The 18,181-nt window shown below is 38.6% G+C and overlaps 1 protein-coding gene across 1 annotated transcript in view; it reads right to left on the minus strand.

Moving 5' to 3' along the window:
- LOC6038361 (DNA-binding protein D-ETS-4) overlaps window positions 1-17,342 on the minus strand; it is a 39,375-nt gene extending 22,033 nt beyond the window's left edge. Inside the window, exon 1 of the mRNA XM_038253291.1 lies at window positions 16,608-17,342. Within this exon, the coding sequence (XP_038109219.1) occupies window positions 16,608-16,643 (36 nt within the window). The 5' untranslated portion in view covers window positions 16,644-17,342. The remainder of the gene's footprint in view (window positions 1-16,607) is intronic.
- Between the last annotated feature and the right edge of the window lie 839 nt (window positions 17,343-18,181).

Below are 18,181 nucleotides of genomic sequence, written 5' to 3' on the forward strand. Positions count from 1 at the left end.
ACCCCAATGATCTTCAACGGTAGATCATCGCAGCAGGTCACTGTAAGTACCGATTGACGCGATATCCCCACAGATCCTACTAATCACCAGGAACTCAACTCAGCGTAATTTGATTTGGTTTGATCAATCTTTCCCGATGTTGATCGAGTTCATGAAAACACGATCATCTAGCTCCATTGCATAAGTTGTTGACTCCCCAGGTTGACAAGTTCTTCTCGCGCAAACGCACGCTGATTCAGATGACCCCGTTCCGAGAGGCCTTGGCCGGCACTTAAGAGAAGGTAACACACACTATCGCGATGACGCGATCGTCGCGATCGCGAAGGTGAAAGTGTGACTAGCCAAAGTGGAAAATTACCCCCCGACTCAGAAAGCACCTTCCACGTTAGTCAACGCTCCGTGACGGCATCGATTTGCATTTTCCACCGTGGCGTCACTAGAAGTTGTTCAAGGATGTCGGTAGATCACGCCTCAAATTAATCATCCAAGGCTGGTCAATAACTCCGTGATATGTTGGGTAATCGAATCGGTTTTGCCCACCGCTGGGTGATTGCAAAAGATCGGCGGTGACTCACAGAACGCCGGCGCAGGTTGAACGGATTTTTGAATTCCAACCGCGCGAAGAACATGCTTGAAGGAACTTGGTTGCGCACAAGCGACGAACCCCTCTTTGGCTCGGTTTTCTTCGGTGGTAGCTTGAACCTTACGTAACGACACATCGCCGACGTCAACGGAGGTTGCGGGCCGTGTTTGTGGCGCAGGCGTACGATTCATTCAGCCTTGCAAAATCTGCGCGAGGGGGTTGAGAAGGCAACATGAGCTGCAGAAAATGGAGTTCGGGGAAAAACCCAAAAGGTGAAGTAAACAACATCGAGAGCGGAGGCTATGGACCAGCTAGTTGTGAATTGAGTTGGAGGTTGTTAGTAGTTTCGGAGAAGTTTCAATTGTAGTTTGAGAGTGCTCATAATTTCAACTTGAATGTTTTGAGTCCTATTGAAAATCAAATTTCAATAGAATTTCAGAATATTGTTGAACAAGAATTTTCATCAGATGAAGTTTTTAATACGAATCTGAATGAAATAAAATCTATTATCAAAAAATTTAAAAATATGAAAGCCCCTGGTGAGGATGGCATTTTTTACATTTTAATTAAAAAATTACCAGAAGCAACTTTAAGTAGCTTGGTCAAAATTTTCAACAAATGTTTTGATTTGGCATATTTTCCCAGTAGTTGGAAAAATGCCAAAGTAATTCCGATTTTGAAACCGGATAAAAATCCTGCTGAAGCTTCAAGCTATCGGCCCATTAGTTTGCTTTCATCTATTAGTAAATTATTCGAAAGAATAATTCTTAATAGAATGATGACGCACATTAATGAAAATTCAATTTTCGCTGATGAGCAGTTTGGATTTCGCCTTGGGCATTCAACTACTCATCAGTTGTTGAGAGTTTCAAATTTAATTCGAAGCAACAAATCTGAGGGCTATTCTACTGGCGCTGCTCTTCTAGACATAGAAAAAGCATTTGACAGTGTTTGGCATAAAGGTTTGATTGCGAAATTGAAAAGGTTTAATTTTCCGATTTATATCGTGAAAATTATTCAAAATTATTTGACGGATCGTACTCTACAGGTATGTTATCAGAATAGCAAATCTGATCAGCTACCTGTACGTGCTGGCGTCCCTCAAGGAAGCATTTTGGGTCCAATTTTATACAATATTTTTACTTCTGACTTGCCTGATTTGCCCCCAGGATGTCAGAAATCACTTTTTGCTGATGATACAAGCATCTCCGCCAAGGGTAGAAGCCTTCGTGTCATCACAAGAAGATTACAAAAAAGCTTGGATATTTTCAATTCTTATTTGAAAGAATGGAAAATTACTCCAAATGCTGCAAAACTCAACTTATTATTTTCCTCACAAACCAAGGGCTGATTTTCTTAAACCAAAAAGTCATCACATTATAAAGATGAATGAGGTAAATTTAAAGTGGGAGGATCAAGTGAAATATCTTGGACTTGGTTTTGACAAAAACCTTACTTACAAGGATCACATTGAAAGTATCCAGGTTAAATGTAACAAATATATTAAATGTTTGTATCCACTTATAAACAGGAATTCTAGACTTTGTCTCAAGAATAAACTGTTAATTTATAAACAAATTTTCAGACCTGCCATGCTTTATGCTGTGCCGATCTGGACAAGCTGTTGCTTAACCAGGAAGAAAAAACTTTAGAGGATTCAGAACAAAATTCTGAAAATGATTCTGAAACTTCCTCCCTGGTTCAGCACCAGTGAACTTCATCAATTAGCCGAAGTTGACACTTTGGATGTTATGTCCAATAAGATAATTGATGCATTTCGACAAAAATCATTGCAGTCTTCAGCTGCATTGATCCGCTCTTTATATAGTTTATAAGTTAGTTTTAAGGTATCCCTTTTCCCTTTTGTACATGTAGGACCTCCTACATTTAAAATCACTGAATAGCGAAAGCTACAATATTTCATGAATAAATGAAAGTTGCTAGTATTTAAAATTGAGGTGAAAAGTCATCGTTTGTGATTGGACACTCAATAATATTTTAACTGAATGAATGTACATGGAAAAGAAATTGAAATAAATATAAATTTAAAAAAAAAAGAAGTTTCAATTGTACAGAAATGCTGAATCATTCCATGGAGGAGCTTTTAACTTCCTTTAAGCATGAATCAAAAGTTTCATCAAAAAATTCACTGTAGTTCAACATCTTTGATGAATAATTAAAGCAATCAGATTTTTCTTTCTTCATGAAGTTGCAAACAAGCTGCATTCACATTTAAAATGAAATTCCAAAATAATTTCAAACAATAAAAAAATGGCCAATTTGAAGATGTTGCAAATAGGTTTCAATTATGTTCCAATCAAGTTGCAAACCAGAAATTTTACAAGATACGTTTTGAAACAGTTTTTTAATCTTGAAATCGTAAAAACTGTATGAAATTTGTTGAACAGAAGTTGCACAACTGTTGCAGGCACCAAACATTGAAAATAAATATGTTTTGAAGCTCGAAAGATACGAAGAACTTGAAAACAAACTAAAAACAATTTGAGAATAATATCTTTTCGTGCAAATGTTTACATTTCCCCCCATCCAGCTGACCAACTCAAGCACGCACCCTGTGTAAAGTGGGTCAAAATTTATCCAAACAAAAGCCCCCTTTCTTGCAAAACGCACATGCTAACTCTCATTGTTATCCGAGCATTCGTTGGTGAAGGTTGTCTGAATCAACATGACTCGTCGCGTCCCGGCGCAGAACGCCGGTAATATTGCCCTACCTGCGGCTCAAGCAGGCAAAAAAGTGGGAATTTCCAAAAGGAAGGTTGAGGCCTCAACTGATGGCCAAAAACCGGGAATTTCCAAAAGGAAGGTGCTTTTGGAAGTGACATCGAACAGCAAAAAGACGAAAAAGAGCGACGGTACTGTACCGATGGATGAGGAGGAGGAGAACTCTTCATCGCACGAGGAGCAGCTTTTGAAGAACAACAAGTTTGCTGGACTGCCTGACGAGGACCAGGTAGCGGAAGCAAAGGAGAATGAAGTGAAACAGCGAAAGGAGAAACTGCCTCCTTTTTATGTGCGGCAATCAGCAGCAACGATCGACTTTCGAGCGGGGCTGGTTGAACTCATCAAGTCTGGGAAAGTCCAAGGCAACATTCGTCTGTGTCAGGACGGATTTAAGGTGCTGGTGCAATCCAGGCAGCACTATCAACTGGTCAAGGATTACTTGACCGAAAACGAGGCGGAGTACTTTACCCATGATGTCGTCATGGATAAGCCGTACAAAATCGTCGTCAGAGGTCTGTACGACATGCCAGTGGAGGAATTAGCTGCCGAGCTAAAAGTTTTGAAACTGGATGTGTTGGCCGTGCACAAAATGAGCCGACGCAACAAAGACATCAAGTACCGTGACCAGCTCTACCTGCTGCATTTGGCTAAGGGATCGACGACGCTTCCTGAGCTGAAGGCGATTCGAGCGGTTTTCAACATTATCGTGTCGTGGGAGCGATACCGACCAGTGCATCGTGACGTCACACAATGCTTCAACTGCCTGGGTTTCGGGCACGGAGGTAAGAACTGCCACCTGAAGCGTCGTTGCGCCAAATGTGGTACCGATGCGCACATCACATCCCAGTGCATCCAAGATTCGCTGGTGAAGTGCCTCAACTGCAACGGTGAGCACTCGTCAACCGACCGAAAGTGCCCCAAGAGAGCTGAGTTCGTGAAAATTCGGCAGCAAGCATCGACGAAGAATCAGCCTCAGCGTCGTAGAACTCCTCCAGCCCTGGTGGAGCAAAACTTTCCACCTCTTCAACCGCGACGCCAGGTCCCGAACTTGGCACCGTTGCCGTTGGATCCCAGGAAGAGAGCTGAGATGAATCATCCACGGCCGGGTTCCAGCCAGGAGCCGAGACCGCCACCACCGGGCTTCAGCCAGGAGCCAAGACCAACCCAAGAACCAGCAGTTGAGGAAAATGGTAATGATCTTTACACCTCAACCGAACTCCTCAATATTTTCAAACAGATGTCCGCTGCACTGCGTGGATGCAAAACCAAGACCCAGCAGATTGAAGTGCTGACCTCGTTCGTCATCCAGTATGGATCGTAGGTCCCTCAAGCTGCTGAATTGGAACGCTTGCTCCATTAGGAGGAAGAACTTAGAGCTGGTGGATTTTCTTCGCGAGAAGGAGATCGACGTAGCTGCCATCACGGAAACTCATCTGAAGCCCGGTGAAAAAGTTTATCTGCAAAACTACAAGATCGCGACGCAGCTCGATAGGACCACCTCTGGAGGAGGAGGTGTGCTTGTCGCTGTTCATCGTGATCTCAAGCCACGCCGGCTGCCACACTTTAAGCTGGACATCATCGAGGCCGTTGGAGTGGAAATTCCCACTTCGGTTGGCCCAGTACTCTTCATTGCTGCATACTGCCCACGTCAGGTGAATGCCAGAGATGGTTCAGCAGCAAAACTGAAGAGCGATATCCAGAAGCTGACACGGCGGAGCGCAAAGTACATCATCGCTGGTGACCTCAACGCGAAGCATGAAGTTTGGGGCAACAGCAGGAGGAATCGGAACGGAGTGATTCTGCACAACGATCTGCAAAACGGATACTACAACGTTGTGAGTCCGGATCGTCCAACGAGGGTGGCTCGGTCTGGGAATCACTCAATCATCGACTTCTTCATTACCAATATGGCTGAGAACGTGGCTCATCCTGAGGTGTTTGAAGAGTTGAGTTCTGATCACTATCCGGTGGTTGTGGAGGTTGGAGCTTCCGTTACTCCGCAGCGGCAACCAACCCGGAAAGATTACCACAACGTTGACTGGCAGCAGTTTCAGCAAGTGGTCGACAGCAACATCGACTATGATCAACACCCGGAAACTTCTGCCGATATTGATCGTTCGCTGGAGGTGATCCAGCAGGCTATCAACCAAGCAGAGGCTGCCAACGTTCGGGAGGTTCCTGTTAATTTTAAGGTAACTGATATTGACGTAGATACTAAACACTTGATTAGACTTAGGAATGTTTATAGGAGACAATATCAACGGACTGGGGACTATGACAAAAGATTTCAGTAAACAATTTGAACAAAATCATACAAGACCGACTTGACAATATCAGAAATCAAGAATTTTCAAAACATGTAAGCCAGCTTGGGAATTATTCAAAACCATTTTGGAAACTTTCAAAAGTTCTTAAAAACAAACCAAAGCCTATTCCTCCTCTTATTGTTGAGGATTCTCCTTTGATTACATCCGAGGAAAAGGCAAATGCACTTGGGCTTCATTTTGTTAGTTCACATAATCTTGGCGCTTCCATGACCAGCCGTAAAGAAACATCAGTTGCCAATAGTATTTCAACAATCAATGACTCTACCTTTGAATTTCCTGCAGATTCCCATGTTTCTGGTGAGGAAGTCAAAGTTGCAGTTAAACAAATGAAAATATGAAAGCTCCAGGCTTTGATAACATTTTAATCTAGTGTTGAAAAAACAGAGTGATCAGTTCTTTCAACATCTAGCCAATATTTTCAATAAATGTTTGCAACTTGGTTATTTCCCTTCCAATTGGAAACTGGGCAAAGTCATACCAATTTTGAAGCCTCACAAAGATCCAACATCGCCAACAAGTTATCGTCCCATTAGTCTTTTGAGTAGTCTGTCCAAACTCTTTGAGAAGATCATCTATTCAAGGCTTTTGGATTTTACCAACGATAATAATATAATTTTGAACGAGCAGTTTGGCTTTCGAAAGGGTCATAATACTGCTCATCAGCTTACGAGAGTAACCAAAATCATCAAGCAGAACAAGCTTGAGTCTAAATCAACTGCTATGGCTTTGTTGGATGTTGAGAAGGCTTTTGACAATGTTTGGCATGATGGTTTGATACATAAACTGTATTTATACGGTTTTCCAATGTATCTTATCAAAATTATCCAGCACTATCTTTCGGAGAGATCGTTCAGGTTTTTCTGAATGGGATTGCTTCTGGATTATTCAACATTGATGCTGGGGTTCCCAAGGAAGTATTCTTGGCCCACTTCTGTACAATATTTTTACATCTGATTTGCCTACTCTTCCTGGTAATGGTGTGTTGTCACTTTTTGCTGATGACACTGCCGTTATTTATAAGGGTAAAATAACCAGATATTTAGTTGGCCGTCTTCAGAAGGGTCTTGACGTTCTTTCCGAATACTTTGGCGACTGGAAAATTCGCATAAATGCAGCCAAAACTCAAACCATCATTTTTCCACTTTCCAAATCGGCCCGATTTGTCCCAAAGGATGATGTTTTGATTAAAATGAATGATGTTTCAATACCCTGGTCAAAGGAAGTTGTCTATTTAGGTCTCATACTTGACTCGAAACTATTGTTTCGGCAGCATGTAGATAAAATATTGAACAAGTGCAGCATTCTCATCAGGTGTTTGTATCCTTTAATTAACAGAAAATCAAAGCTATCTTTGAAAAATAAGCTAGCAGTTTACAAACAAATAATTTACCCCGTTATTGAGTATGCAGTACCTGTTTGGGAGTGTTGCGCTAGAACTCATAAATTGAAGCTCCAGCGTGTCCAAAACAAGGTACTCAAAATGGTTTTGAATGTTCCTGGCTGGACAAGATCAAGTGAGGTTCATGAATTAGCAGAAGTAAAAATGTTGGATCAGAAGATTCAAGAAAAGTGTTTGAAATTCAGGGAAAAATGTGCTATATCTGAATACCCCTTGATTCAAGGATTGGTTTAGTTTATGGTAAGATTAAGTTAGTTTTAGGTTAGGTTATGTTTTCTTAAATAATTTTTTTTTTCCTCATTGTACCTAGTGTTACAAAAATGATAAATCATATACTTTTAAAGTTAAGAAAATGAACAGTGTTTAAATCACGAAAAGCAAACTAAAGCTGAAGAGCCACAGCTGACCACTTATTATGTAAACCAAATGTAATTATTATAAGAAAGATTCAATAAAGTATATTTAATTCAAAAAAAAAAAAAAAAATTCACATGCTAACTCTATTACCGGCTCTAATTAGCATCGGTCAGAAAATGTAATCACCTGATTAGTGCTTGCAACTCGCACCCAGTTCCAAGTGGATTCAGCTGTTTTTCGCCAGAATCGATATTTTCAGCTTTACACACGCGAGAGCGAGGTGAAGGTGCGTGTTTTGGCGCGGCTAATAGGGTTTTCTCCACGCGCGTCGCGCGTGCAAATTGTCTTTTACTCTTTGCTTTTTTTTTTTCTTCAAGTTTGGCAAAGTTTGGTCGATCGTAAAAAAAACGTGTTTGCGATCGCGCGACTTAACTTTATGCAGGAATCTGGTAACATTATGCAAAATTTTTGTCGAGTTCGAAAGAGGGACATTTTGGGGGATTTTCAACTCTGTCTCGCTTCTTGTGTCATTAATAGTAAGATTTTGCTCTGCGAGGACCGGTTTTTTCGGTTATCGTTGAGAGACCCGCTGCGAGAGCCTGCGTGTGTCTATTGATGGTCGGGATTGATTTTTATTGGTTTTGCGCGAGCCATCTTTATTGGCCTATCTAATTGATGTGACCTTTCGGGACTAGTTTGCGCATATTTGAATAGTTGTATTTGACAAAGTTTGAGTTGCTTACTGAGGAAAAGTTTTGAACTTTTGGTAGAAGTTTTTGCTTGAACCTAACAAGCCAAGCTTCTAATAATTACAATTTTTAGATCACTTTGTAAAAAACACGATTTAAACAAAGTGTACTAGATATTGTGTGAGATTAACTCCTGCTCTTTTCAAATCATCAAATATCTTTGTTTACATTCGGCTGTTCCTTTACACTGTTTTACTTGAATTTTCTTATTTTCAAACCGTCATCAGCCTCAATGCTGACTTCAAGAAGAAAGTGTATGTACGAAAGATCGAATAGACAAAATGTCGAAAGTGGACAAAAAATCGGAAGCAAAAAAGATTGAAAGAATGCAAGGTCGATAAATAAACTACCGTCAGTGGGGGTGACTATGGGTCAAAAAACGATACACCTCTCGAAATTTCTTAATAACAAAAACAATTTAAATAACATCGAAAATCTTTCAACGTAGATTTGTTCTTTGATAGTTTACTAACATTTTCCAAAAATATGGTGGATTTTGATGAACACTACCTTAAATGCCAATAGTTTGAAAATTGACCCAATCTCACCCCTTAGATTGGGACATTGGGTCAAATGAAACTAAAATGATGCTCAAATACAACGATATGGTAAAAACAAGTCATCCGTCAGCATTTCTTGTTCGAGGGAATCGTATTGACACGCTACAATGTTTGAAGAGGAGATTTTCAAACATTTGGGTAGTTTTCGACCAATTCTAACAAAAATATTAGAAAAATGATTTTTCGAGAGGTCATTTTTGGCCAAAAACGTACCCCAACTTTAAACATCTGCCAAAATAACAGGATTTGTTCTAGGAACGAGATTTTTTCAGCGAAATCATCTTAAGATGTCCCCTACACAATCCTTTCAACAGAATTCAGTTTCAATGAGAAGAACCTGAGAAATGGTAAAATCCGTAAAAAATCACTTTGACCCAATCTCACCCCCCAGACCCAATGTCACCCCCACTGACGGTACTTAAGGTCGATTAAAAAAAGGTCTAAAGTGACAAAAAAAATCGATTAAAAAAAAGGTTAAAAGTGGTCTAAAGGTCGAATGGTCTAAGATCAAGTGGGCAAAAGGTCATTTAAACAAACAACTTATGTCGAAAGACTAAGGTCGAATGGTGAACGATGGAATGGAGTAAGGTCGATTGTACAAAAGGTCGAAAGTGACCAAAAAGTTGAACATATCAAAGGTTCAAAGAGGAGAAAAGGTCGCAAAACAAACTACTTTTGTCGTAAAATACAAAGAAAAATGGATAAAAGATTAAATGGTCGATTGTAAGTTCGAATGGACAAAATGTTGAGAGTTAAACCGCAACCAAAATTCGAATTTACTAAGGCTTCATCCATAAAGTACGTCACGCTAAAATCATCCAAAATTTACCTCCCCTCCTCAATCTTTTGCACAGCACGGACAAGAAGTTAAAAGTGTAAAAAAGGTCAAATGGAGAGTGATCTTATGTCAAGTGAGCAAGAGGTCGATGAAACAAAATATAAGTCGAAAGATATAAGGTCGAATCGAAAAATTGCTTAGTCCGTCTTATGTCCATTTTCTACCTATTATTTTCGACCTCATTTCTTTAGACCATTTGTCGCTCATCCCCTTTTTCAATACCAATTCCAATATTCCAGCAAATGTCAAGTGAACTAATGTACACAATCTTAATACTCAGGAAAGTTTGGCAGCAGCAAACTGTTGGTACGAAAATACATCCATTGGATTTCATTTGTAAACAAACTTTAAATAGCATTCTCTCAACAACTAAACACTATATTTTGATTAGTTTTTGCAAGTTAGTTGCAAATATCACTTGAAGTGACCCAAAAGTTAAACCCTAACCAAACTTTACCAGTTCGTTGAGGTGCTATTAACTTTAGAATGCTATTTTAACAATGATTAGCAAGGAATCCCTTGAAATCGAATGAATTCAGTTCTATTGCGTAGGTCGAAAATAGGTACTAGGCCCAGTAATGATGAATTGACTATTTTTAATTCAAATTTAAAGCAGACCTTGACAATAATCTCTATGATTACATCATCATTTTGAGCATTTTTCAATGAGGGATCTTCAGAGGCTCTTACTAAACCCTCGAAATATTTTGATTTCTTCAAGCAAGATCACTTGAAGCAGTCTCAATCACGATCGCAAAACCGCCCTGAACATGATCAATAGCCCAGCACCAATCACACCCCGTTCAGTTTGTTATTTAAATGTTTCAAGTGCCCTACCCCGGTTGGCCTTTCCCACTTTTTTTTTTCACACCCCAAGCCCTCTGGAGAATTCACTTTCGATTTTTACCCGTCACTACCGCTAATTAATTCGCCCTGTAGTGTGACAATGCCTCTTATTCCGCACGATCACGAAACGAAACCTGCCCGGTGACATTTCGAGAAGGAGAAAATCGACCTTGATCCAACACTGGACCTTAATTGGAGCGACCATTGAAAGAGCCCTGCATGCCCTTAACCAGGAAGAGAACCGTATGGGAAAACTGGTCGCATAGCTTTTCCACCAGCGATCGAAAGGGAAAATGGGATCAGACAATTGGCCATCGCGAGAGTCTGGTCATACTTGTCCCCCCTGATACGATCTCTAGTGGGCTGACAGACGGTGAAGAATTCGTTCAAAACGTCCGATAAGCAGTGCAATTACATTTTATTGTGCAAGGTTGTCCGTCCCGAAATTGAGGAGGCTATCAATCTTGATAAAGTCCTTGCGCGGCGATATCATTGTGACAGAAGTTGGCCCAACCTTATCGGTGAGTTTGCGGAAAAAGTAGGAGGAGTTTATTGTTTTTGCGTCTTACAATTTGGTACACCCAAACGAGAATTGGCTGACCGAAATTGTCGCAATCAAGCTTAAAGATTTCCAAGCAGCTCTCAACGAGAGCGCACGCACACCAACACGTGTTGCGCGTGAGATCTCCATCAGTGTGCGTAAGATCAACTGTCAAACGCCACACGCTCAACCAACTTAACCCAAATTTAGAGCATGAGCATGATCATGAGCATGAGAGATCACCCATGGTTGCCCCTCCGTTGCTGAACAGAACCGTAATATCCTTTCAGCACTACTGATTATAGGCTTCGACGATCTAGTGGTGTTTCCCTTATCAACAGCATGTATGAATGCGCTGAAAAGATAAAACACCATGATTGCCAAAACAAGATCAGTTGCGAATAGGTAGCAGTCATTGGCCACCAACGGCGCCCGCCATGTCAGTTTGTAGATCTCGATTTTTAGGGACGGGAATGTTAGTTAGCGCAGGTTGCTACTAGGGCAGCTGATTTACTCTGTGCTTACACCCCACAAGCGCCAGGAACCTGAAAAATTGGTTAGTAGGATAGGGTGTTTGGTCAGGATTCATCATAGAAGATGATGATGCGACCCAAAATCATAGTGTTTGTTGAAAGGTATTATATTTTATTCTCAAGGCAAACAATCGGTTGCTGCGGATGAGACATTTCCCGTTTAACTGTTGTTAAATTTTAAATGAAATGGTTTAATCTTAGACAGCCGGCTGTGGAAAGATAAAACCAAATAATATTTATTTATAAAATGAGGTGTTAAACGCAATGCTGCAATGATAGCGTAGTCTGATTTTTAATTATATAATCATTTAGTTCATGAATTTGCAACGGAATAGACGCGACGAACTCAATCATCAAGTGCCTTCCGATCTTCTTTCTGTTAGCTAGATAAGGTATTGATTTTCGTTGCCTCTCGAGCTACGATGCTATGGAGAGGGCTTAACACACAAACAACCGACGTCGAGCCCTCCGAGCTACGGAGCTATGGGAAGGTCTTTTCAACACAAAAAGACTCGCGCACCACACGACGTTCTTAATGAATCAAAATAATTTTGCTGCGCGATAAACCTAACGAACTTAGATCGTTTTTATCGAAAACTATATCACAATTCACGACAAAAATGCGAAACAAAAGGCACACACAAAAAAATCACTTTTCACTCCGAATATTTTTTATTACGACCACGCGCCCTTTGCCAATTATGCTCTGATGACGCTGCATTTTCGGAGGGTAATTTTCTCGCAGCGCACAATTCACGACAAAAATGCGAAACAAAAGGCACACACAAAACAAATCACTTTTCACTCCGAATATTTTTACGACCACGCGCTCCCTTTGCCAATTATGTACTGATGACGCTGCATTTTCGGAGGGTAATCTTCTCCTCGCAGCGCACAATTCACGACAAAAATGCGAAACAAAAGGCACACACAAAAAAAAATCACTTTTCACTCCGAATATTTTTTTACGACCACGCGCTCCCTTTGCCAATTATGCACTCAACCAACTTAACCCAAATTTAGAAGTTATTTACTCAAAGATTCGCATCCAAATGTCTGTGGAATTTGCAATTGTCCCCACAGACTAAGTGCCTCAGAGTGCAAAAAAGAAACGATTCCAGCAAAGTAAACGCCAACACTCTCGATGGAAAGTGAAAGCCAAAGTTGTTCACGACCACCACCAGGCGACAATCAGGTTGACACATTGTAGTGAGTTTGTACTTACTCACTCTCGAGCTCGACAGAGTGCGCAAATCAATCATCATCATGAAATGGCCCGCGCGATTGGATGTGAAGGTTCATTAGAGTGAGTGAACAATGTGTAGCTGTCAGTGATTGAAATCAGCTTTTTTATTTGTTAAAATATTTTTGAAAAAAAAAATCATCAAATTTAAAACAATTCTCAAACAAATAACCCTAAACTAAAGTGGGAGCAATCACGTGTGGTCACCTCACCCCAAACCCACCACTCATTCGGTGTGTTTGCATATGTGTGTTGGTGGTGAGTACAATAATTACGCGCGCCCGTTCGTACGTCGCCGTAAGCCATTTTGAAAGATGATGTCATCGAGTGCGCGGGCGCTGGATCAGCGCAAAACAAGATTTGTGATGCTGTGCAAAAGATGAAGTTAAAAAGTGGTGACGAAGGTGGTGGAGGTGTTGGTGGTGAGGTGGGTACAGCTCACAACTATTTGCAAGATCATTGCGGTTATCAACGGCCGGCCAGCAGTGTGGAGGAGCCTGCGGTTAATTGTGAGGTGAATAATTAAAAAAAAAACTGTATAAGAAAACAATATAATGATAATGGACGACAATGTTTGGATGCGAGAGGAGGAGAGGTTGAGCGTGAAATGGAATAGATTGAGGCAGCGAGTCGGAGGTTTTGATTATGTGGGTTGGTCTGGACGGGGATTTTATTGAACAAACATTGATTTGTTTTTTTATTGCTGTAGTGGTTGAATGGAATGAGTCTTTGTCTCAAAAGAAAATCTTATTTAAAGGTTTTTATCCCATTTAGGATAACAAAAAACGAAATAAAAATGTAAAGACTTAATATATAATTATTTTTGAAAACTAAAAAGTTGATTGAAATATTTTTCAACAAATTTAAAAAATAATGCTTAATTAAATCGCATTTCAAACTGAGATTTATTTTTTAGACTAAAAACTCGAACATTTTTGATAAAAAAAAACCATTTTAACATCTAAAAAATTGCATTGAACTTTAAAAATTGCATGTTATTTCACCGTGAACCTAATGTTGAGAAATAAGCACTTTGGTGTTTATAAAAAGCGATTTCAATGCATAACTAGCAATAATAAGCTTGATGGGATTACTTCCCAAGCAAGTTTCCACCAAAAATAACATAACCATTTATTTAAATAGTGAATACTTGTACATTGGACGGAATAAGGAAAAAAATGCAATCATTTGTTATACCTAGAGCCAAGATTTAAATGTTTGAAAAAATGTAGCTGACCAAAACCTACGACTATACTTGTCAAATGAAGTTTTGAAAATATTTATCTTGAATAATTTAATGTTCCAAAGGTGTTGAAAATAAAATAATTAAATAAAATTTAAAAAAAAAAACAAATCTAATTTCAAGCCAAGCTTTCAAATAAAAATATCACAAAATGTTTTATTTTTTCCCTTTCTTAATAAAGAATGGTATAGGTTTTTTACATTGTTTCTTTTATGACACTACTCATTTGCAAAATATCAATGAATTTATGATTTTTTTACCTGAAATTTCAAGTCTTTGCAAAAAGTCATAAAGTGTCTAACTTAATTAAAAATGAAAAATAACCGAACGGTTTTTTTCAACAGTTATTTATTTTTCAGCCATCATTTTTTTTTTGCTCCCTTATTTTTGACATGTTGAACAAAATTAGCAATGGCGTAAATAATGTTTTTAAAAATAGGCATAACATGTTTCAAAGAAAAAGTAAAAACCTGCAAATATTTGACATTAACGGATGCTTGAAAACTAGTTTTCAGATATTCAATATCTTATTTAAAGGTTTTTGTATCAAATAAGACCAAGCTGCCGGCGGGTATGACAATTATTCATTCTTTCATTCATTTAAAAAGAAACAAAACTATTGTTTTATTTTTTTGGCAAAAAACACAATATGCTTTTTTATTATTGCTGACATATACAAAAAAATAAAAAGTCAATTTATTCCTCAAACCAAGTTTTTCTTTAGGTCCCCAAATTCAAAAATTGTTAAATGATTTAATAAAATAAAAATATACGCTAGGAAATGTATTCAAAAAGTTTATATTTAGCAGCGAAAATTGAAAATTCAATAAATATTTTGCTAACCCCCTCATTTTTTTCGGTAAATTTTGGAGGTGATGGAGAAACTAAAATTAAAAAGCATTGGCCTAGTTTACTAACAAAATCAAAAACTTACTAAAATTTTGATTTATTTTTTTTGCATATACTTTGACTATTGAAGTCAGTTGAAATCTTAACAAAACTTATTACACAAAGCATTACTGAATCAATTTTCCTGTTTTTTTTCTAAGTTAATCAAACAGAAAATACTAAATTCGTGATCCGTATTTTCTCGTTTATCTAAGTATTTTTCTATCCACTTTTTAAAATTGGGAATGGAAAATGTTGATTTAATTTAATATTCAACAATATAAAATAATAACAGTTGGAATAGTAGATAAATGATTACAAATTAACAATCAAATGTATTAAAACATTTTAGGCATTCTTTTCAAGGTAGAGAAATTTTAATAATTAAATCTTGTTGATTTTTGTTGTGTTTATTTGGTTTTCAAGTCACGTTTTACATGGAAAAGTTCTATCATTTCAATACATAAATTTTGATGATTATTTGAATATAAACTACATAGCTACGCCAAATGCTTTTAACATTCATTCCCCTGCTTTGAATATCGAATTACTTATGTTATTGCTTGCATTTTTTTTAAATTTAATTCCATGGTTTATAAGGTTTTATATTTTGTATGATCTGTTTATAGATTTTATAGCACAGACCAACAGATTTTTTTTTAAATTCCATCAATAAGAATTTTAACAGTCAATTAGAAAGGTTGGTAACGAACCACTGCATTTTTCAATTCATCACCGCTTATTTGCACGATTTAAGTGAGTTTAGGTTAAATGGGTTGAACTGTTTTGTTCTGAAATTATTGGGAATTGTATGAAAAAGTTAGGGAGTAGAAAACAAGATTTGAATGTACCTTGGCGTTCAAAGAAATATGTGAACGTAGATTAAACTTTTTTTAAACAAAAATGTTCGATAACTTCTCACGAGAGCTTCGTAAGTCCATAGTTTATATGCATTACCTCTGTTTGTCTGTGCTACAGTTTTAAATTTGAAAAATAAATAAATTTAATATTTTGATGATTCGTTTTATCCTCACTCATCAAATACATCATTAATTTAGAGATTTTGTATGGAGTTCAACATCTCAAGTTGACATTTTTGGGCTGGTCAGTCGATTTATTGTCATTCATTAGTAAACTTATGATATAAAATTGAAGATAATTATTGAAAAATGTATAGAAATATTCTTCTCAATACAAAATAACTATAAGTTAAATTCCCACTTTCCCACCCTTCAACCACGATCACAATCACTCCCTCCTGGGATAGCTGTCAATACACATGTCCCCCAACACAATCTCAACACAATCCTCAACCCCCAAAACGAAACCTCCTCCTCTAGTACGTGTGTGCGCGCCATTAAGTAGCCTCACACCAACTTACGAGGAGCGCGCAACATCAAATTGCGAATACTAATGAATTTAATTATCATATAATAGCCCCCCGCACAAGCCCCAACGTTTCAACGTTTTAAAAAATCGACGACGACTCTTGTGGTGAGTTAGTGTGTGCGGAAAGGGACGCACGTAATTATTAGAAATCACCATTCGGAGGAAACCTGTTTTTGTTATTTTTTTCTGTTTCTCTCCTGTTCTGTCTGAGCTTTTGAAGTTCGAACGCCAATTTTTTTTTCCTGGGGTACGCATTACGTCATTAGCAAAAATCTTGAGGAGCTTTTTTTTTGGGAGGTTCAGGCGAGCAGTGTTGCCAGAATTGTTTTTGAGATTTTTTAAGAGAAAATTTGAAGAAATACGACTTACCGTCTCTTTCGGGTAGAACATCATTTCTTGTGCCATTTTGTTTGAATAACTTAGTTACACACTCGACGAAATAAATAGCGATAAATAAATAACTTAGTTTTTGTTTATAATTGCGCACTTTCGCTTGGGCATAAATTTGAATGCACTGCTGGGTTTACACTTTCAAACAGTTTCGTTTATCTTCTCCGGCTTGATTTCTTCATCGGCGCCGAGGTGTGTAATTTGCTCGTGTGCGATGTTTTTTTTATTTTGCTTCTTTTAATTTCACTGACTTAATCGCTCCAACTTAAAAGTCTGTTTATTTTTCGTGCTTTCAACTCTGAACACACACGCGCCTTCTTTCTCTCTCTTTCTCTCTCACTGTGATGATAACACTTATCTGCTGTGAAGTAAACTCATCTCAGTTCTGAGTGGTGCCCGTGATTTGTGTTAGAATAAATAAATAAATAAAGTACGTTTAGCTCTGACTTTTCACAGCTCATTCACTTTTGATTATATTTCGTTCACTTTTTGTAACCAGCTCTTTTTCCACAATTCTTCAACTTATTCTTCCAAGTCCAAACTCTTCATCCAGTCAGCCAGCGTTGATTATCTCTTGACTTTGCAGGTTTTAATTGTATTCTCTCTGTCTTGCTTGAATCCTTAATCAGCCGCTAGTCTGTAGTCTGTGGCGCGAAAGTAGCAATAATCAATCCGCTCGGTTCAGCTTTCGACTCGTGAATAAACGCCGAGCTGATCGCACAAAAGGCTCAAACCCGAACGCCGTCGACTTAAGCGTCTTCGTGTTCGTGCAAGAGCTTCGCTTGCTCTCACACTTGTTTGCGGTTCGTTGCTTGTTTATGGCCGCCGCAGCAGCTATTTCGCCAAATCACCTCCAAGCCCACCCCACCCCCGCCTCTCAACCCACAAATTGTGGAGGAGAGTCAAAACAAAACAAGTTTTTCCTTCCCCGCAAAACCCACGCAAACCAATACAAATACAAAAGTCACAATTTTTATTGTATTGGTGATTGAAATTTGCGCTCAGTCAGTGATGGTGGAGTCGCGTGGTCGTGGTTGATGGTCAGAGAGGCAGAAGGCAGAATGAGAGAGAAAGAGAGAGAGGGAGAGCAAATCGTAGTCACGTAACATTTTCGCCACTGCTGCTGCTCCACCTCTCCCAGCTCTTCCTTTGTCCCAAGTGGTTTGGCTCTCTTCAGGTGGTTTGGCCGATCGGATAATGGAGCGACCCGACGATGATCGCGCGAGCGAGTTAAGCGTAGTGAGCTTCATGCTAATCAATTTTAAGTTTTGGGGTGGAATGATTTTCGGATAACATATTTTCACCTGAAAATCCTTTACTTAGTTATCAATTTTTACAGTTATGTACACAGAAAAAAAACGCACTCTGAGCAGTTCTCTTAGATTTCGGTCATTCGTTTTTTTTTGTATTTTTCAATCCGACTGAAACTTTTCTGGTGCCTTCGGTATGCCCAAAGAAGCCATTTTGCATCATTAGTTTGTCCATATAATTTTCCATACAAATTTGGCAGCTGTCCATACAAAAATGCCCACCATTTTCTAATGTCGTTATCT

This window comes from Culex quinquefasciatus, chromosome 2, assembly GCF_015732765.1.
Source record: "Culex quinquefasciatus strain JHB chromosome 2, VPISU_Cqui_1.0_pri_paternal, whole genome shotgun sequence".
NCBI lineage: Eukaryota > Metazoa > Arthropoda > Insecta > Diptera > Culicidae > Culex > Culex quinquefasciatus.